This window comes from Gastrolobium bilobum, unplaced genomic scaffold, assembly GCF_033153095.1.
Source record: "Gastrolobium bilobum isolate Gb01-03AN ecotype WA unplaced genomic scaffold, APGP_CSIRO_Gbil_v1 utg32371, whole genome shotgun sequence".
Taxonomy (NCBI): domain Eukaryota; kingdom Viridiplantae; phylum Streptophyta; class Magnoliopsida; order Fabales; family Fabaceae; genus Gastrolobium; species Gastrolobium bilobum.
In genome coordinates this window covers 275,850-298,195 of record NW_026898885.1, presented here as the reverse complement: position 1 = coordinate 298,195, position 22,346 = coordinate 275,850, and the positions used below count along the sequence as shown (strand labels likewise).

Sequence of the window (22,346 nt, the reverse complement as noted above, 5' to 3'; positions counted from 1 at the left end):
TTTGTCCTCAGCAAATTTCACGATATCCACTTTAGTCCCTAGCAAATAAAAAGGTCCATCGTGGTTCCTAATAAATTCAAAATGTATCTATTTTAGTCCTTTTAGGGACTAATATGAATCTTTTTTGAATTTGTGAGGGACCACGATTTCAACTAAATGGGTCCATTTTGAATTTCTTGGGGACCACGATGGGCCTTTTTATTTGCTAGGGACTAAAATGGGCGTCGTGAAATTTGCTGAGGACCAAAAAGGATATTTACTCAAATATTATTTTGTCATGAACATTTGTTGACTTTAATTAATGGGTGACTGCTGATGGAAAAACTTGCAGCAAATATATTTACATAATATACGGAACTGGATCCTGGTGAAAGTAAGTGTTGCTGCAAATATTTTGATCTGCAGCAACAGGAGAGCTATTAAAGCCTTAATTAATATATGAAAAATGACTTAATAAAAAGAAAAAGAAAAATGACTTAATATATCTAGAGTGCCAAGGTAGACTCACATCACATGAACTATTTAAAATAAGTTAAAGTATAATTATATTTAGAGTGACTTGTAGGGAATTAGGTAAAGAAATTTTGTAAATATAAAATGAACCTGTTTGGCAAGTTATCTTAAAACTAATTTACTTGCAGTGCTGTTTTCCAAAATTTGTTGTGCAACTGAGGAATTAAATGGTGACATTTCAGCTTAAAAACAAAAATCACTTCTCGTTAAATTCGACTAATGAGTGTGAAGTGGAGATAATACTTGTACACAGTCTTACCCTTACATAATTACAAAGATGCAGTTTCCTGAATTCAAATATATGACCCATAACCTTTCAACCTTTCAGACATTTGAGCTTACCAACAAAAAAAAAAAAAAAACGGTGATATTTGTATCCTACATTCTACTCCTATCTTCCAGACATTAGATTTACAAGAGCAGGATTTTTGTAGATGGAAGCAAAATCCCAATCCTCAGTAGCTGAAGTAAGTGTTGTAAGAGCAACCACAACAGAGCTCATATTTGGACGTTGTTGTGGCTCTCTCTCGGTACACGCTTTGGCAAGTTGTGCCATCTGCAAGTGGGAAAAATAAAAAAGGCCAAAACTGTTGAAATCAGAAACACCAAAAAAAAAAGTTTAAATGCTTTGTGATAACTGATACCTTGCGAACTGAATCAATTGAGCAATTATCTCCAAGCCTAGGATCTACCAGTTTTTTAAGACCTTCTGTAGGATCTGGCTCATCAAAAACTTCATCAAACTGCCATACACATCACCAAAAAAATAAATTAAAAACTAGAAAGGATACATGTAGTTCTTAATTGTTCATGTAAAATCACCAGGCTTCCATTTGAAAATAATAAACAGTAGGGCGTCAAGAATCACCAAAGCTACAAGGCCCTTCAATTCAGCACCAGACACACCATCCTTGATCACAGCTTTTTTAGCAGAAATTAATTCATAAAGAACAACTCCAAAAGCATATACATCTATTTTGGGAGAAACACTGCCATACACATATCTGCAGATAAGAGAATGATATCATTAAATTCATGCTCTTGAAAAGTTAACTGATTTTCCCTTTTGTGTCTAAAAAGACAAATGAATATGTGTCAGCTACAAACTTATATTATCATATTTGGCCTCAAACAAGATTCTATGATCCTTATAAACTTCAAATCCTATCTCCTATTAAGCTGGCTATAACCTAAAGAGAGACACATAATTTATCATACTCTGGTGGCATGTAACCAAATGTGCCAGCCATGTTAACAGTGGGAAATGATGAAGTTCCAACATCAATGAGCTTGGTTAATCCAAAATCTGCAACCTGCAAATAAAATAATATAGGATCTCTCAAAGTTATCCCAGTATAAAAATAGTAACAAGCTCTCAAAAGTTATTAAATAGATCATACCTTTCCACGGAAGTTTCTGTCTAATAAAATATTTTCTGACTTTATGTCACGATGGATATATACAGGCACTGTATGTTCGTGAATGTATTCAAGACCTCTGGCTGAATCCAGAGCAATTTGAACTCGTGTAGACCATGGCAAAGGTCCTACATCTGGAAACAGTTTGACTTAATTAACTAAGCCATTACTCATTACAATCACATTAATGCACAGGCACTGAACATAGATATTTGCTATGTCCTTTTATCACCTGAATTATGTAGATGTTGGCTTAAGTTTCCATTTTCAATGCATTCATAGACAAGGAAAAGGGAACCCTCAATGCAATATCCAATCAAGCGTACCTACATGGTTATCAATAGATAGATAAAGCATATGAAGAAAGAAGATCATTTGAACAAAGATAAAACAATCTATGAAATATGAGAACCGTGGATCAAATTCTTTATGTGTAGCTACACAATTAACACTGACAGAAGCAGTGAATATCAAATACCTTCCACAAAATATAAAAGCAGATAACTTAAAAGATACTAGTTTCGAACTAACATAAACAAAGGAAAATCTTATAACACTAGTTTGAGTCACAAGTCACAACATCTTTCCAAAACAAACAATTTTTCTTTTAGATTTCACATACCAAATATATTGATACATCAGTTTCAGCCAAATATGAGGACATTTTCTTTCTTTTGTTCATTTTCCTGAATTTTTCCTTTTAGGTATAGCAGGCTCTAGCTCTTTCCGGTGTATATCCATGCTATTCCCAGGATAACGTTAAACCCCTTCATCAAAACCATCATTATCTTCTCGGAATAAATGTTCATCTAATATCTTATATAAGTAGAGGAAAATCGAACAAAAAAAAAAATACAGGAAAAAGAAAACATACTGTCTGTTCAATTCAGGTTTTAAAGCAACAATCCTTTTTATTTTATAAGAACATAAAACTAAAAGCAAAGAATGCATTAAGTTTCAAATATTACCAGGTTCAAGTGATGAACATGTGTCAACACTTTCAGTTCAGCAAGAAATTCTTTCGATGCTTTCATGTCCATCTTTTTTATTGCAGCTTTCTGTGTGATTAGAGAGGACTTCATTATAAGAGATATAAATAATAAAAGGGGCAACATGGGAAAGCTACAAATAGGAACAATTGCAGATTTATCCTAACAGCATCATCATATGTGTTAAGAGTGTTAGTGTTAATAGTGTAGAAGTCCCACATTGAGTATGTCTCTTTGTATTCTTCAATTGGTTTGCTATATAATAGCATCAATGTTGTGTAGTTTAATACAACAAGGATTACTATCATTTCCTCTTGTATCTATGATATTCAACATGGTATCTAGAGCCTAACAAGAGGAATCTTAATCCGTTTAACTTAGTTCTATTTTCCATAATTTCAATATGGTTATAGAGAGATATCACCCTCCTTGAGGGATTCCCGTTGCTATTTCTTTTTCGGGTTTTTCTTTGTACGCTCTGTGACTGCAGCTTAGACTGATCTGTCACATCAGAAAAGAATGATCCTTGGGAAGTTGTTGGGTTGACCACCGTTGTCGTTGACCGACCACCGTTGACCGCGTCGTCCACCGTTGACAGCCGTCTCCGACGACTTTTCCGGTGACTTTTCTGGTGACTTTCCGGCGATCCACCACCATCTCCGAAGACTTTTCCAACGACCCACCGCCGTCTCCGGCGACTTTTCCGATTCCGCGAAGCTTTGTTTTTCTTTAATCTTCTTTCTTCCCAAGATGGAGTATTTATACGATTCATCATCCATCTTGAGGGGGAGCACTGTCCAAGTTGCTGATGTTGTCTGCGCTGATGTTAATTCCGACACTGAAGTTCCTCTTGAGGGGGAGCACTGTCCATGTTGCTGATGGTCATTCCAGCACAATTGTCTTTGCCGATGATAATTCCGGCACTGTTTAGAAGTTCCTCTTGAGGGGGAGCACTGTCCATGTTGCTGATGGTCATTCCAGCACAAATTGTCTTTGTCGATGATAATTCCGGCACTGTTTAGAAGTTCCTCTTGAGGGGGAGCACTGTCCATGTTGCTGATGGTCATTCCAGCACAATTGTCTTTGCTGATGATAATTCTGGCACTGTTTAGAAGTTCCTCTTGAGGGAGAGCACTGTCCATGTTGCTGATGGTCATTCCAGCACAAATTGTCTTTGCCGATGATAATTCCGGCACTGTTTAGAAGTTCCTCTTGAGGGGGAGCACTGTCCATGTTGCTGATGGTCATTCCAGCACAATTGTCTTTGCCGATGATAATTCCGGTAGTTTAGAAGTTCCTCTTGAGGGGGAGCACTGTCCATGTTGCTGATGGTCATTCCAGCACAATTGTCTTTGCCGATGATAATTTCGGCACTGTTTAGAAGTTCCTCTTGAGGGGGAGCACCGTCCATGTTGCTGATGGTCATTCCAGCACAATTGTCTTTGCCGATGATCATTCCGACATCTTCCATGTTGATGTTCATTTTGACGCCATTTTTAGCACATTGTTGATTTTTGGTTTCTCATTTAGGAGATTTATTTTGATGTTATGTTACTTGGTCTTTCTTGTAATAAGCTTGTAGCATAGTCAAGGGGAAACCACGACTGCTCACCAACTGTTAAATGAAATGTCTGAGAGGGATCTTGATGCTGATGTCCTGGTTAGCTCAGTTGTCTTTGCCGATGATAATTCCGGCACCATCCATGCTCTGATGTCCATTCCAGCACTGTCTCTTTATCAGCTCTTCACACTGATGGTCATTCCAGTTGATTTGTTGTACTTAGTCATTTCATTTCGTTGATGTAGCATTGTTGTTTTTGGTTCCTAATGGGAGTATTATTTATGTATCAAGCTTGTAGCATATGATCTATATGCTACAGCTTGAGGGGGAGTGTTAAGAGTGTTAGTGTTAATAGTGTAGAAGTCCCACATTGAGTGTGTCTCTTTGTATTCTTCAATTGGTTTGCTATATAATAGCATCAATGTTGTGTAGTTTTATACAACAAGGATTACTATCATTTCCTCTTGTATCTATGATATTCAACAATATGTAACATCTGTGCTGCTTAAACTATCTATTCAATATAAAAAAAAAATTATTCATCTGTTGTTTGGGGTCAAAAAGGCACAGATATAACAAATAATTACATATGTTTTGTTTGCACGAAATGAGTGCAGGTGAATATTTGATCAAACCTTAATAAATCTCCGATTCATCATTTCATCTCCTCTCATCCAATGTGGCTCTTAAAACACATTGGAAGTGTCTCTTAACCCTTTTTCACTAGTTCATTTCTGAATTGAGTTCTGTTGAGATATATAGTCACATTGATTGTGTGGGCAACTAATGTGGCCTTTATAAGGCCTTGGGCACTCCCACCCCTTGAGCTAGCTTTTGGGGTGTGTATCCCAAGGTTCTTTATATGGTATCAGAGCTTGAGTGACTACAAGGTCACAAGTTCGATCTTCACCGCCTCCCACTTTCAAGTGGAATTAAAATAAAAAGCACAAAAAGGTAAACCAAAAATTGGGCCTGTGCAATTCCACGCTTCTCGCCCAAAGGGCTCTTGCGTGAGGGGGCGTGTTGAGATATATAGTCCCACATTGATTGTGTGGGCAACTACTGTGGCCTTTATAAGGCCTTGGGCACTCCCACACTTTGAGCTAGCTTTTGGGGTGGTGTATCCCAAGGTTCTTTACAAGTTCCAAAGTGACTTGTCTTTCCCATGATTCTTGAAAGTATTGGTTAACACATTGACATTCATAAATCAACATCACTTTTATCTCAAACAAATTGAGATCGGAGGACACAGTAACACATTCAGAAATTTAAAAAAAAAAAGCATTTCATTAATTTATCTGACATCTCCATCATGCATATTATAGAGCAAATCCTTAATTTTAATATTGAAATTGTAAGACAAATTTAGTTATCATGGTATATGCCATTGACTAATTATACATTGTCAAGATTCTCATCGTTTTAAATTTGAAAACATTGTCTGATTAGGTTTACTTTACTCCAAGTCTCCAACTCTACTCTATAACACCTGTTCTACATTTGGTAGAATGTTCCAACAAAATGAAAGTATTATATTTGAATTTTAACATTTCACTTACTCTCAAAGAATCAGTTAAACAGCTACAGAATATATGCTTCAATAATTGTAAGCTCTTCATTAACTAAAAAATTATGCAACTTTTCTTTCAAATACATAGAGTAAAAAATCAAAACTAACAACACACAGATTACAAACCTCGCCATTCAGCTCAGCATAGTAGACTACCCCAAAACCACCTTGACCAATTTTGTTAGCCATGCTGAAGTTATTTGTGGCATTGGCTAGTTCTTTGTATGAAAACTCAGCCGATTTGTCCACCCTAATGCCTATGGTGTTAGTACCACCTGCAGCAGCAGGACCACCAGAATCTGCAGCTTCGTCTTTAGCATTACCAGAGGCTTTATCTGAAAAAGGGATGATAAATAAAATTTACTCTCCCCTGTTATCAAACTATACTGACAAGTTATAACATAATTTGAGTATGATTCTATATGCTACTAAGTCTTCAAACACTTTACTATTTGCCCACATTTAAAGGGGAAAGGTAGAGGGAAGGAGGGAAGAACAGGTTATATGAAATATAAGTAGAAATCTATTTACCATTCTTAACTCGAACAGACTTCACGCTCTTTTCTACAGAGAGCAACTTTTTCTTCAATACCTTCTTTCTTCGGTAATATGTAAAATACACACAAAATGCCAATAGCAGAAGTCCTGCTACTGCTACTCCAACAGATATTCCAGCGATGAACCCACGCGCTAGACCTGCTTATGCAGAAACAATATATGAGCTGAAAGTAGGTTAACATTCTCCTTTTAGGATATATTTACCTTGTGTCTGATATCATATCAAAATCAAGTATTAAACATTCATCAATAAATCAACTTTCTGAGGAGTGAGAAAGTCAAACCTCCAGTGCTGAAAAGGAAAATGAAAACACAGTCATTAAGATTAGCAGGTTATTAAAGAATGAAAAATTATTCAACTTCATGTGCAAATACCATGGACAGTAAGGTTTGAAAAAAAAATCACCTTAGGCGAAGGGGCACATAGCTACCATTTTGGTCTGGAAAGTGAAGGAACATGAAAATGTGAGGCACATACTTCAAAGTTTACAGTTCACCAGAAACAAATTGAAAGATACAGACATACAGCTATAAGCATGATGATCATAAATTAAGCATACTCTTCAATGCATTTCTTACCATGTAAACAATTTGAAGGTAACACTAATCAGATAATCAGAAATCATCACCATTTCTTCGTATATGTATTACATGCTTTTCAACAGCTAAAAAAGAAATCATCATCACTAATGCCAAAACTATAGTTGATGTGGAAGTGACATGACTATTATTTTATTTGAGCATCACTGAAAAAGTAAGGAAAAAATAGCAGCGACAGCCTTCCCAACTAGGTAAAGAATGGATTTGTAATATATGCCTACATGTATTTTATTACAATCTCATCTGTTAATTTTTTTTTTTAATCAATAGTTATAATTCCATACTTTTTCTTTATAAAATGCACCACTTATTTTAGAAGAGCCCAAAATACCAATCTCATAGTATGTTAAAAAAACCTCATGAGTTCGTTCATATCAGAAAACCAAAGCATGGCAGCAAAATAAGAATGTACCTTTCCCTGGAATATAAACCAGACCCTTCCCTTGGTTAAAATTTACACCCGGGTTGTACTTCTGCAGCAACTCGGGCTCAAGGTTGGTCTGGTTTGCAATTGAATGCAAAGTGTCCTCAGGTCTAAGTGGGTATGTGATGAACAATCCATAATCCATGGAAACCTCGCTGTTCCCACAGGAACAGTTAACAGTGACATTAAGCAATTCAAAATCAGGAATATTGTCTGGTGGATAAATGTTTGACCTTTGCATGCACTCATCGGTGGTCAAATCAGAAAAACGCTTGCTTGCAACTGATGTGTAAGTATCATCTGGCTGAAACGTGTACAGAAATGTGTGACCCAGAAACTCACCATTGATGCAATCACAAGGGAATGGAACGTTCACTCTGGTAAAGGATTGGACAGAGTCTTTGCTTTTTATGTCTTTGTTATAGGGGACAATATCTTCAGGTTTAGAAAGAACCTGGGAATACATAATCTTTGAAATATATGTGAGGTTAGAACCATCCCAAAGATAGTATGAAGCTAAAGCTAAATCACAACCCTTGCTACATCCTGATTCTGCAGTGAAGGATATAGAGGCCAGCAACAAGATGAAAAGTGATAATCTGAATCTGGGTTCCATTGGGTAGAGTAGAAAAGCTTGTGAAACCTATTAAGAGGAACACAAAACAAGAATCTGGGTATGATGAATACGCAAATGGGTGCTGGAGAAGAGAAGCAGAAACAAAAATTGAAACTTGTTACTCTTATACCAAAGTTTTAATTTCGGAAGAGAAAAAAAAATGAACCTTGTTTCTTTTTCTAGCGAGTTAATTAGGTAGTTAAGTTTAGCACGTTTCAGCGTGGATTTAAAGATAGTATGTACTTTGGAGAGTGAAGTGTGTTGGGGGTTGGCTTAATGGTAATCACAGAGCATCTGTCATCAGAGAAGGTATGTTAGCGGCAATTACCCCGTTTTTTGGGGCTGTAATGTAACATTGCCCACACGACAAGTTCAGACTCACAGTCACAGTCACAGTCATCATTGACTCCATCACACTTCAACCGTTTTCAATGTTGACAAAAAACAGCTTCTACTTCCGACCTTTTTTTCTCGTCTGGACAAGAATTTCTTCGTAATGACACGACCCGACTTAGGAAAAATGAAATCTAAAAATAGTTTTATTTTCTATTTTGTACGATAAAGATAATGAAATGTTATATTTATTACAAATTTTAAGCTTATTATTCTTATTATTTGATTGGTTATTGTTAGATTAATTTAAAATTAATGATAATTAATTTTTTTTTATTTTTTAACAGTTAATTTTAAATTAATCTAACAATAATCAATCAGATAATAAATATAACAAAATTAAAATAATAATAAATATAACCGGATAAGATAATAATATTGACTATTGAGTTATTGATTTGATCAAATTCCACTCACATTTATCATCTGTCTTCCCTTGATTATATGCTCTTCAGAACCCTTGTAAAATAATAATAAGAATCACTTTGTGCTGATCCAGTGTTAAAACGTGTATAAGCCATATAAACTTACATTGCAACAAGGTATGCAAAGCCAACCAACCAACCAAACACAGAATTATGGAAGTTTTTATTAAATGGGTTAGGCTCATCTACAAGGGCTTACGATCTAGTCTTTATTAGATCATATTTGACTTATTACAAATAGTAAAATAGAACAGGTTTAGACTTTTAAAAACATCTATTTAAAAAACAGGTTATAGGCTTTTTTGTACGTGTTGAGCTTATAAGCCTATAGACCGGCCTATATATGTTATTTATTTTAAATAAAATAAATAAAATTATTATTTTAATAATTTTAAATAATAAAGTAATATTATTTTAGTTATTTTTTAGTTATTGAATATTTAATAGGCTTAAACAAACTAACAAGCCTAGGCTAATTTTTTTTTTTTAAATATAGGTCAGGCCAGACTTGTAATTTGAGGCCTATACAGGCTAATATGCCAAGCCAGACCTAATATTTTTTCACACAGACCTAATTTATTTAAGCGAAAATCTAGCCTCTTACACTGAGTTAGATAAGGAATCGCAAAAATTTATTTATTATTGCGTTTTAATCCAAAATTTTAACACATTAGAATCCTTTATTTATTTAATCTCTTCTCGTATTGTATTTCATTTAATGTAAGATATTATTCGCTCACGAGTGAAATCTGCATCAATGAGAAGTGTGAAATATGCACTAAACTAGAAAGCTTTTCCCTCACTAAAAGAAAATTCTCCGTTATTTAAGAACTTTTACATTATGATATTTGGGAATTAAATTACATTTTGATCTGCGGAAAAATATGTATTTCATTGATAATTATTATTTAAATATTACAGATTCTATGATATATTTATGATGTTTTGAAATGTTACTACTCATGAGCAACTCTTTAAATGGGCCCCAAAATCCAATTCTCAATATTTAAATCCTCAAATTCCTTACGCCTATACCAAAGAGGCATCCATTGGTATTTAAGAATTAAATAATTCTTGCAACTTGCCTTCCTTTAGGCTTATTTATAATATTTAAATTCTTCAATGATTAAAATGTAATTTAATCTTACATATTCTTCAATCTTTAATCAAGTAATAAATGGGGACTTTGCCCTTGCTCGCTCATCTTTTGGCACACCACTAAACGGGATGTTGACTGGCTCGTAGCCCATGCAAATACGTTTGGGCCTGGAGGGTATAATGTTAACCTAAACCCATCGTCGATTTTTTCTCGAGGAAAGTCCTATTTCCATATCGCATCTTGTAAACACTATCAGAAGTTTTCGTTGAAGCTTGTAAGTTGTAACATGCTTTGACGTTGAATATAATTAATTCCCATCCTCTTAAATATCGTATTATATGTTATCAAAAAAAAAAAATATATCGTATTATAAAGAAAATGAAATAAAATGATAGCCCAAGTAGAGAAAATGTGGGGTTTTATCAAACTTAAAAAAAAAAAAAGAGATTAAGGAGACATATTAAATTGAATTAATATAAGATTTATATGCATAGCATATTATATAGGGTAAAGTTACTATCATGTAACATAACCTAACTAATTTTTCCTACTCAAACAAAGATGCATGTGGGTCTCATACATATAATAAAAAATGCTAGTGCGGAAACCAATGTGTGAGTGGGTAAAAAATTTTATATCATGTTACATAATATTAGTTTTTCTCTATTATATATGTTAAGAAACTATCATCGGGATGTTGGTTTTGCCATTATGGGCGGAAGGCGATGAGTTCAATCTTCTATGTTGTCTTGTTGGGAGTGTAAATGGCCACCATCCTAGGTACAAAATTGTGAAGATGAGAGGCAAGGGTGCTTGTGTGAAAGTGCCTTTCTAGGCCTAGACTAATGGCAATTCCTTAACTTTTTGCCTAACCAACAACCAGCAACTTATAATATGAACAGCACTTATTGTAAGTGGGTTGACTTACCTATATTTTGGCATCATAAAGACAAGTACTGAATTGAAACTTTGTTCAACAACCAACCGAGTGACCTGTGAGACAAACAACCGCACAAAGGTAAAAGATGCCTTTCAGGCTTAATGGACTTGATGCCACACCCAACGTTGCCATACCAACAATGTCCATTTTCCGCCCAAGAAATTGTCCATTGCTTTCTCTCCTACAATATCTCTCAATGATTCTCTACACAAATATACATTCATAGGAAATAGAAAATGCGTGGGCAATTTTTTTGGTAATAAAATGTACAGGCAATTTAGATGGCTTTGCAATATATTTTTATAATTGTTTGTCATTGGACTGGATATAAGGTTTTATCCCGTCAATTCCTTATAATTATGTATTTCGAGAAATACATATTTATAATATTAAAGTTTTTTTTTCTCTCTTTAGAAACTTGTTGACTAATGTGGAGAGAGAGAAAAAAAATAACTTTAATATTATAGCTATATACAATGACTGAATTTTTGATGGACCCTATATACATATAGGAAAAAGTTATATATATATATATATATATATATATATATACTACCATTTTAATCTTAATACTCTTACTACCTTATCGGTTATCATTTGATCAATTTGAAATCAACGACATCTATTTTTTTCTTTCCAATTTTTAAGCGTTGATTTCAAATTGATTCAATGGTAACCAACTAGGTGTTGAGATACATAAAACCATTAATGGAGTCTCACCCAATAGTTTAAGCTTTTGGGTTGAAATAATTCTTTTAGGAGTGTCAAAACGGGTTGACACGACACGAATTTGATACGACACGAATACAATAACACGAACACGACACGAATTTTTTGCGGGTTGACACGACACGACACGAATAACACGCAAAATAGGGGTCAAAACGGTAATTGATAAAAAATTTAAAAAAAATATATCGAAACTAATAAAAATTTAAAAAATAATAAAAAAATAAAAATAAAATAATTAAAAAAAAATACGGGTCGATACGAACACGAATTCATAAACACGAACACGACACGAATTTTTTGCGTGTCATTTTTTTCCAACACGAACACGACACGAATTTTTTACGGGTCAACCCGAACACGAATTTTCGTGTCGTGTCGCGGGTCGACCCGCGTGTCAAAACCTATATTGACACCCCTAGATTCTTTACATGGTATCAGAGCAGCAGTGTACCAGGTTCGATCCTCACTGCCCCCACTTTCTTTCTAGTGGAATTTCTTTCTAATGGAGTCTCACCCAATATAGCTTAAGCTTTTGGGTTGAATTAGTTCTTTACACTAGGTAGTAAGAATAATAAGCCCAAAATAGTAGTAAGTATAATTTTTTTCTTTTTATTTTTTTTAATTTTAATATTTTCTATCACTTTTGTGATTTTTAATATATTTGATCTTTTTTTTTTCTTATTTTATTTTTTTTATTTAGACAAATAACACATTTGATTTTTTTTTTACTATTTTTTTTTCTTGTAGTCTTTTATTCTTTCTTCTTTATCTTCTCTCTTTGTCATTCTACCAACCAACTATAGAGTCACCCTAGTTAACAGTTAAAATAGTGCTTTCATCGCAGGAATAAGAGGAAGCCATCACAAATTTGTGCCACCGATTCTGAAATTAATCAAGTGTCCGCCATCAAGAACCAGCAATTGACAGTGGAGATCCTCATATGGGAACTACTAGACAAAAGGGACGAAAGCCTCAAGGAAAACCCTTGCCCCCACAATCAAGTGCAATGCCTTTATGGGCGATGGTCCTCAATTATCACCTCACATTTCCACGCTTCTCGTACCTTGATCTTGATGCACCAGCGGCAAGGTGGTACCAAGGCCTTGTGGACAAGGGTCTCATCACCAATTGGGACACTTTCGTACATGCACTTCGATGTCGATTTAAACCATCAGAATATGAAGATACCACAATGAACATACCCTAACATTTTGAGACGTGACAATGGACTATGCTTCAACTGCTACGAGAAATTCGTCCACGAGCATCAATACAAAAGCTTAGCCTTTTTAAGGACTCGTTCGAGACCTTGTGTATGCAGAAAATTCTCGCTGGAGACTTATCTGTCAATGCTAAGTAACTTACTCGGGTCAGACTGGACATAGTCGGGTCGAAGCCCCGAAAATCAGTGGAACTATCCAAAAAAAAAAGGCTCTTTGTCCACTTTCAACTACTAGTTTCTCAAAATCCATCCACTCTAATATCAAATTAGTATTTAGTTTTAGGAACCAAGTATCCTTTTAATTTTTAACACTATGTATTATGGATAATATATGATATAAGGGGCAGCATATACTTATCACCAAAAAAGTTTACCACAATTACAACCAACTTAATCATCTTTAATTTTCGTCAATCTAATTTATTGAGAATTAATAATTAATTAATAAATGTCATCCAATAATTTTCAATAAATTTTAACCGTTAGATTGACGGAAATCAACGGTGATTAAGTTGGTTGTAAAGGTTGTAAACTTTTTTGGTGATATGTATATCCTTCCCCATGATATAATATGAAAAAATTATTATTATTTTTCTCTCCTCACAGGCATTTCTGTTAATGTGAAAAGAGAAAAAAGAAAACGATTTTTTATATTATCACTATTTATGTACTACCCATTTGTAATACATAGCTTAAAAAATTAAAAGAACGCAGCTTATATCCTTTAAAAAGACACACAATTATCCTTAACTTTATACCTTTATCAATAAAGGATTATATTGTTATCAATTAATCCTAATTAGTTAACTTTACCTTTTTTAGCATTTTAATTATTAAATCGATATCAAGTAATTATTATTGATATCAATGAGAATCAAAAAATAATTATATATTTATATTGATATTAATTTAGTTGCGATTGATATTAATATTGATTATTAGCATTTATTGATTTCAAATCGATTGTTATAAAAGACCAAATGTGGAAGAGACAGAAAAAAAGAAAGTTACTTTCTTCCAACCAGATTCTTCTCTCTCCCATTCTCTTTTCCTTCTTCGTCTTCTCTTTTTTATATTTTTGCAAACCAACCCGCCCGACCCAGCTATGGCGAATTGATTATCGGATCAGCTCAAGTTAAATATTGGACTGACCATGTATTGGACCCGGCAAAAAAATCGATCAAACTCAGTGACTCAGTCAGGTCGTGTATTTTTATAAATAAATAAAATGAAAATTGTTCCACCTTATCAAAAAAAAAATGTATAATTCATTTTAAAAAATTTGTAATTTTTTTTGGTAATATAAAAAATTTATAATTTTATTTGCTAATGATATACTCTTTTACAATTACTTCAAATTTCAGCTTCCAGTACTGAAACAATTTGCGGAACATCAAATTAAAAAAATGTGACATGTCATTTCAATATAGATGAATTTGAAAAATATGAGCTCAATGTCATTAAGAGATATGCTACCAGAGATTCTGAGTTGCAATTTAAATTGACATAGTAACAGAGTGCATTTTCATTTATTTGTGCTTCATAAGCTTCTAAAAGTGTGATTGAGTAATTTTTTAGCTTATTTAGTAAACTTTGTTTAACTCATTTTAGATATGAAAAATATAATTTAATTTCGTATGTTCATATTTATATATATTTATATATATTCGGGCAATGTTATTAAACCCGGCCCGGTTATCGAACCGGTCGAGGTACTGGGTTACTGAGTCACTGGTTCAATCAGTGGGTCACTGGTTCAACCGCATGACTCGGTCGGTAAATATATATAAATTTATAATTTATATTAAAAAAATTATAAATATACTTAAATACCTGTAAAAAAATATATCAATTTTAAATATTTTAATATGAAAATAAGGAAAAGATTATACTTGCTACCTATTTTTCTTCATACCTCTTATTATCAAATTTTAACCGTTGATTTCTGTCAATTCAACGGTTATAATTTATTGAAAATTAATAATTAATTAATAAGTATGACTTAATAAGTTATACCGTTAGATTAACGAAAATCAATGGTTAAGATTCGGTAATAAGAGGTAGTAAGAAAAAGATGTAGTAACTATAACCTCTTCCGAAAAATAATAAATTACATATCATTGTCCAACAAAAAAGTAATCAAACATATAATATTTGTTATACTAATGTTTCAGGTTCAGTAAACGACATATCTAACTATACACCAAATCAAAATTTCTTACATATTGCACAACCAAGATAATATTAGTGTTGTATATACATAATCTATGTAAATTAATAAGCTACAAATCGCTCAAATATTTCAAAAGAAAACAAATTATTTGTGTTTGAGAGTTAAAAAAAGGAAGAAATCAATTGATGAGAATAAATTAGTTTTTTTTTTTTGCAAACCGAGCTTGGTCACTAGTTGAACCGACCGGGTCACCGGTTTTTGCAAAAATCGGTCGGGTCGCACCGGTTCTGTAACATGGCTGGTCCAATATGAAAACCGGACCGGTTACATGATCGGTTCACCGGTTTCCGAGTCAACCCAACCGAGTCGGTCCGATTCTTATAACATTAATTCGGATCCAATGATCCGATCAGTTATCCACCGGTCTGATTAATGATCCAATAATTCAGTATCTTCGCGGGATTAACATCCAGTCGGACTTAATAACACAGCTACCAACCACAAAATAACTCTTAACGCATGAAATATTATATACCTGGATTACTGATTTTGCCTTTTATTTTTTGTAATAAAAAATTTGTATTTAATTTGAAAACTAAAAATAAGGAGAAAGAAAAGATTGAATATAATTTTTTGACCTTTTTAACACAAGTCAAAGTGTCAATTTTGGAGGGCGTAATTAACCCATTGAAACCAATCCAATGTAATTAAATCAGACCAAGTATGTTTTCAAAAAAAATAAAAATAAAATCAGACCTAGTATAGTTCGGAGCATTGTGCAGGCTACGGACAATTCAACAAGTCTCACATTTTGTTTTACTTAGTAATATAATTAGGCCAGGTAAAAAAATTAAAATTAATTAATTAATTTAATTAAATTGTGTTTGAAAAATTATATTTATTTGTAATAAAAAATTAAAATTAATTTTTATTTAGAATAAATGGATAGTTGTTTTAAAATTATAATTAGGTAACTTTTTCTATTAATAAACTTAATTATAATATAGTTAATTATGACATTATTTAGCTTAGTGTCCACTCGAGTCAGTTTTTTTAACAAAAAAAATTTTAAGCAAAAATTATAAAATAAGATTTAAAAAAGTACAACTAAAAGTGAATTGGTGATTAAGTGAAAATTTTAATTTAAAAATAACTTTGAAATTCAAGTTACAAATAATTGATTTGATCAAATAACTTCCACAAATTCTATTTCTAATTAAATTGTAATAAAAACATATAATTGAAAATTATTTAAATAAACATAATATGATAATATATAAAAATAAAATTTCGTAATAAAAATAATAAATACTTATTTATCAATATATTTAATAATAAAATCGAATTTATTTATAAAAAAAACTAACATATCAGTTTATAATATATATTTGAATTTTTTTATTAATCAAATATTTATTTATGTAAATAAAATTTAATTTTTTTAAATATATTAATATTATAAAAAATATTATGCAATTATGCAAGAAACTTACTCTTTAGAATTATGCGAGGGTAAGGCTGCGTACAAAGATTTCCTTCATCTCACACTTGTTAGTCGGGTTTAACGGGGAGTATTTTTTTTACTAAAATAAATACGTTTTCAATATATTGATATTTCATTCACCTCAACATCTTGAATTTTAAGAATTTGATTGGGCTATTTATATCACTCATTTCTTATTATTATTATTATTTTTTTTGCTTACATTTTTGGAGGGTCTATCTCCTAAATGTCAAGTGAAAAAAATTTAACACCAAGCACGCAGTTTGAATCGAAATAGTCGATTAATCAGTAAATTAGTGGAGAGATCCTAGAAAATAAAAATAAAAAAGTTTCAATCATTTAACCTTAATAAATTTCTATGGATGTCTACCAAAAAAAAAAAATTCTATGGATGGATCAAATCACAAAAACACACGTGACTCTACCCATTTTACTTGCCAAAAGTTTAATGATGAACTTAATTCCTAAATACCCCTTCTTTCTTTTTTCTTTTTTTTTTAGATTCACATATACCCTTTCTATCTTTACATTATATTACACTCATTCTTTTCTCTCACAATTATCTCCTCCTTAGCTCTAAGTCTCTAACAACACTCTTATGCTTGTAATACTTTTCTAGCATGAGTACAAAATGTGGAGTAACCTTACCACAATTTGGAGTGCTTAAACCTACCGTATTTCTTAATTTATTGTTTTTTTTCTTTCTAAAACTCTATTCAAGCATCTAATTTTCTTTCTTTTCACTATTCACCACCAAAACTTGGAAGAAAAAAAAGAAGAAAATAAATGGTGGAGAAGCTTATTCTTTGGCGCATATGAATTTTTTAACTCTCCAATCATAACTTTTTTGTTTAATACTAATTCTAACCTAAAATACATGCTAAGATGAAAAGAAAAAATACAAAAAATTAAAAATAAAGGCTTACCTTGTGCAAAAGAAAAGAGATGAACCAAAGGTAAGTACATTTCGGGGACAAACACTCGTGGTGATGTTCTCAGCGTGTTGGAGGAGAGAACGAGGAGATCGAATGATTTATCATTAGGGTAGAGGGTAAATTTTCTAAATACAAATTTAGAATAAAAGTCTAACAGAAAAATAAATAAAAGGCCCTGAAAATATTAGCATATATTTTTAAGAAGTTCCTCCTATGACCATGAGCTTTTAGTTTTTCATTCATTATAAAATTAAAATCTTTTTATAATAATAGTTTTATTAAAATATATTTGTCTAAGCTTTTTCTTTTAAAAATTAGACAAGATAAAAAAACACCCCCGAGACGGATAGCAAGTCAAATCAGATTAAGGTAAATTGAGTTAAATTACATTCAAACATGAATTTTAGGAGAAAGTTATATTAAGATTTTTTTTTTCTTAACATTAAGTCTGACTGGTCAGACATTCTTGACTGAAGTATGACTAGTCAGACTTAATGTAGTTTGTAAGAAAAAAAATATCAATATAACCCTCCCTAATTTTTTTTATAACAGGTAGGGGCTAAGCCCCAAGAAAACAGAAAACAAAACAGACAAGAAAAGTACTCAAACTAGCCAGGATCAACATCTATGCAATGAGATGTTCCCTGGAGATCTAAATTAAAAAAGGGAATCAGGTCCGCAGGCATAATCTTATAGTACTATAGACCAAATGAACTTTGGATGGAAGAGTTAGCTAGCCAGTCAGCACACTCATTTGCTACTCTAGAGATGTGCTTTAGAGCCACTGTCCAATCTTGATCAATAAGAGCTTGTACTCTTGCCACTATGTGTGGTAGACAAGCTGCATTGCTTCTACAAGCAAGCATCGTAATAACTTCTGAAGCGTCTTCTTCCAGCTCAACTTTACGAACCCCAACTTCCAGGCTATTTCTAAATTTTATTAGCTTTCTCGTACATTTTTTTGTAAATTATTTGAACTAGCCCAATAAATTTAACCTGTTTTGCGACTGCTCTATTTAATTTGGTCTCTTTCCGTTTAAAAACTTTTTAGATAGAAAATCGCTACATCGTGCATCCATGTATGCGTTTTAGATTGGAAGGTAATTCATTCCATTAATCCGCTTTGTAGAAAATATCACATATGCACATATTGTTACTAATTATTAGTTTATTTTTTATTTTTTGGTAAACCTAATTATTAATATTTATTATGAATAAGAAGTTGTTAAAGAAGAGAGGGGAAGATGAAGGGGTGGCTACATTGGACATGCGAAATGGCATTCTTTGGATTCAAATTTTTTCCTTGTGTTTCGTTCATTCATTCATATATATATATATATATATATATATATATATATATATATATATATATATATATATGAGGTAGGATCCTTCGACACCGGTGTCAAATTTAAAATTTGACACCTCATCTGAGAGCCGTTAGATCAAAAAAGATCAATGACTCTGATTAGTAAGCATGTGACACCATTGATCTTTTTGGATCTAACGGCTCTCAGATGAGGTGTCAAATTTCAAATTTGACACCGGTGTCAAAGGATCCTGCCTATATATATATATATATATATATATATATATATATATATATTACATGAACCTTGTGTTTCATTCTTTACTTCATCTAATTGATGCACTTATATTAGTATGTTTTGAATCTTTTGATTATTGGTTAGTAAAACGAGGGAGGAGCTATATATATGGGATATTTATTTTCTTTTTAAATTTACATAAGCCTTTAAACTTATACGTTGCAATTTTGTTTGAAAAGTTAGTTATTCTACAATTAACATTAGGGAGATTACTTACATAACTCGCAAGCAATGCTGATAGTATCACCAATTACAAAACTCGCAAGCAATGCCGATAGTATCACCAATTACATAACTTGCACGCTAAAGTTAGAATATTTGAGAAATTCCTAAATATAAATTACAGCTCCCCGGTCCTCACCACAATACTAGAAGTGCCTGCATCAATCGTGGAGATGAAAACTGAAAATCCAATTTTGTCTATCAGACCAATGAAAGGTGTTGCTTCTCTTCAATCATTGTTTTTTCTGTTTCTCCAATTAAATATAATTTGCTGGTCTGTTTAATTTAGGAAGAAAAGCTCCACCAAGTCATTACTCATTCAAAATCGAGTCCTTCTCATTGCTTTCCAAGTCCTCAGTAGAAAAATGTGTCTCGGAAGAGTTTGAAGCAGGAGGTCACAAATGGTATATATGCATGCTTTTTTTTCCCTTCAAATGAACTCTCCCCCTTTGCTTATATACGAGTTGAACCTAGCTTACCTTCAGAACTAGTTCACAATAATGATAATATATATTATTATATACACCCTTTTTCATCTTATATATATATATATATAAATATATATATATATATATATATATATATATATATATTCAATGTGATGCTCAATGGATGTGAATGCAGGAGCCTGTCCATATACCCAACTGGAAACTTAAAAGAAGATGGGCACGATCATATTTCTATTTATTTGGTGCTTATGAATACATGTTGTTCACCTATTGATTGGGAGGTCAACGCCACTGTAAATTTTTCTGTTTATAATTTTCTCAACGACGAGTATGTTGCCACTCAAGGTAGAATTGGAGTTCAGTACTTATCATCATTTTACATTTGTAGCTAACTAGTACGGTTCATCAATTTCTTTGTCATTGCATTTCCATTCTTTTCTTTTCTTCTTATTCATTAATCCATTTTCACTTGTTATGACTGAACAAGTGAAACTTGTTTTCTATGTCACTTTCAAAAATATAGAAAATGTATGATTAAATTTTGAATATCTTATCATATATTACATATATTTGAAAATTGAAATGCATGCAGATGCAATTGTAAGGCGTTTCCATGTCCTGAAAACTGAGCGGGGTATCCCAAAATTCATTGACCTTGACACATTTAAAGACCCTTCAAATGGATATCTCATTGACGATACCTGTGCGTTTGGAGTTGAGGTTTTCGTTGTCAAGACCATGAATAAAGGCGATTGCTTATCAATGATTCATGGATCTGTCATTCATTCATTTAGTTGGAAATTTAACAACTTTTCAATCGCTAATTTAGAAGAGTACGAGTCCGTATCGTTTGTCGGTGGAGACTACAAATGGTATATCTTTATAAATACATACAAACTTATAGATGCTTCTAACTTTCCTAAAGAATGTTCGAATTAATACATTTAATTTAGAATGAATTGTTGTTTATTTAAATGTTAATTTAATGGTTTATATTATCCTCTACAACACGCCTAACGCAAGAGTCCTTTGCGCTTGAAGCGTGAATATTATATAGGCCCAATTTTTGGTTTACATTGTGCTTATTTAATTCTATTCGAAAGTGGGGCAGTAAGGATCGAACTCATGAACTTGTGATCATTGAATGTCTGATACCATGTAAAGAACCAATTTAACTCGAAACCTTAAAGTATTGGGAGATGACTTTTTTAATGGTTTATATTATTCTCTAATTAATCATCAAATAAATGCACAAAATCTTTTGAGTAACAATTTGATATCTCTGTGTATCGATTAATTTAATAATTATTCTTTGTTGGTATGTTCTGAATGCATATTGTTTTTATGGCTAATTTGCCATTTTTTTTTCAGGAAGCTTAATTTATATCCTAATGGACACGCTGAGGGCAAGGGTAACAGTATCTCATTATTTTTAGCTGTGGAGGTCTCGACTCTCCCTCCCGACACTAAACTACTTGTGGATTACACTGTGCGCACAAAAGACCAAATCAGTGGGCAACATGTTCAACGAAAATGTGAGGCTATGTTTGCTTTTACAAGCTCAAATATTCCAACGATACACATTATTTTTCACTCTTGTTAAAATAGAATTATCCCAAAACAAAAATGTTATTTTTTCTTTTTCTTGACCTTGCTCTTCAGTTATAGCTTTGTTGAATGTTATCCTAAACTATTGATTTTAACTTGCACTTATTTCTCATGTAGCCTGTCAAAAGTTCTCCAATTCGAGTTCAGCATGGGGGTCCAGACAGCTTGTGGCCTTGACAAAATTTAAAGACCCAAATAATGGTTTCTTGGTGAATGATAGTTGCATCCTTGAAGCTGAATTTAAAGTTCTTGGCCTAATTACGCCTGGAATTAATTAAGATGGTCATACATGCATGTGTTATGAAATATTGTTATTGCAGTTATTATTTTAGGTACTTTGTTGTTATCTTTATAAATCGTGAACTATTAAGACATTATTATTACCCACATAAAGGAGCTTATGCATCTATCTATATTTGAAAGAAAAGAAACGGAGCTTATGCATCTAGCTGCAAGCGAAATATAAAAAAGAGCATAATTGATTTTGCATGAGCAAGTAACTGACTATTTTGCCCAAATGCCACATAAATAGTAATTTTTTTTGAAATGCCACGCGTGCAAATTCACTGTAAAGGTAGCGAATTTAGTGATCAAATTCCCGAAATGCAGATGTAGTTTGTAGTGGCCACCTAATTGGCTATTAGTAACAGCGAATTAAGTAGTCAAAATATCAGGATGCTTTAAACAAAAGCAAAATATGTGTCGATCTCTTCCAAATTCGCTACGGGGTGCAACGATTATTGTCTGGATAGAGAGAAAAGTTTGCAAAGAAAGAGAGAGAACAATGC

General features: G+C 32.6%; 2 protein-coding genes across 2 annotated transcripts; one reads left to right on the top strand and one right to left on the bottom strand.

Annotated features, from left to right (window-relative positions):
• Nucleotides 1-741: 741 nt before the first annotated feature.
• On the bottom strand, nucleotides 742-13,410 carry LOC133285029 (lysM domain receptor-like kinase 3). Its single transcript, XM_061482177.1, is given in 13 exon segments — nucleotides 742-1,069; nucleotides 1,158-1,256; nucleotides 1,382-1,517; nucleotides 1,732-1,826; nucleotides 1,914-2,065; nucleotides 2,164-2,257; nucleotides 2,900-2,989; nucleotides 6,178-6,386; nucleotides 6,583-6,747; nucleotides 6,894-6,901; nucleotides 7,016-7,049; nucleotides 7,622-8,331; nucleotides 13,373-13,410. Coding segments are annotated over 13 exon segments (1,995 nt in total). The 3' UTR covers nucleotides 742-904.
• A 6,264-nt stretch (nucleotides 13,411-19,674) lies between these two features.
• LOC133285053 (uncharacterized) lies at nucleotides 19,675-21,836 on the top strand. Its single transcript, XM_061482210.1, has 6 exons — nucleotides 19,675-19,717; nucleotides 19,791-19,905; nucleotides 20,126-20,295; nucleotides 20,543-20,822; nucleotides 21,322-21,485; nucleotides 21,676-21,836. Exons 1-6 carry the CDS (start codon nucleotides 19,675-19,677, stop codon nucleotides 21,834-21,836), a joined length of 933 nt encoding a protein of 310 aa, XP_061338194.1.
• The last annotated feature ends 510 nt before the right edge of the window (nucleotides 21,837-22,346 follow it).

What these genes read in the sequence shown, in the direction of transcription:
- LOC133285053 (XM_061482210.1), top strand. Translation starts at nt 19,675, where the DNA reads ATGAAAACTGAAAATCCAATTTTGTCTATCAGACCAATGAAAG. An exon ending in CGAGTATGTTGCCACTCAAG is followed by an intron (nt 20,296 to 20,542) that starts GTAGAATTGGAG and finishes AAATGCATGCAG; the next exon opens with ATGCAATTGTAAGGCGTTTC. An exon ending in GTCGGTGGAGACTACAAATG is followed by an intron (nt 20,823 to 21,321) that starts GTATATCTTTAT and finishes TTTTTTTTTCAG; the next exon opens with GAAGCTTAATTTATATCCTA.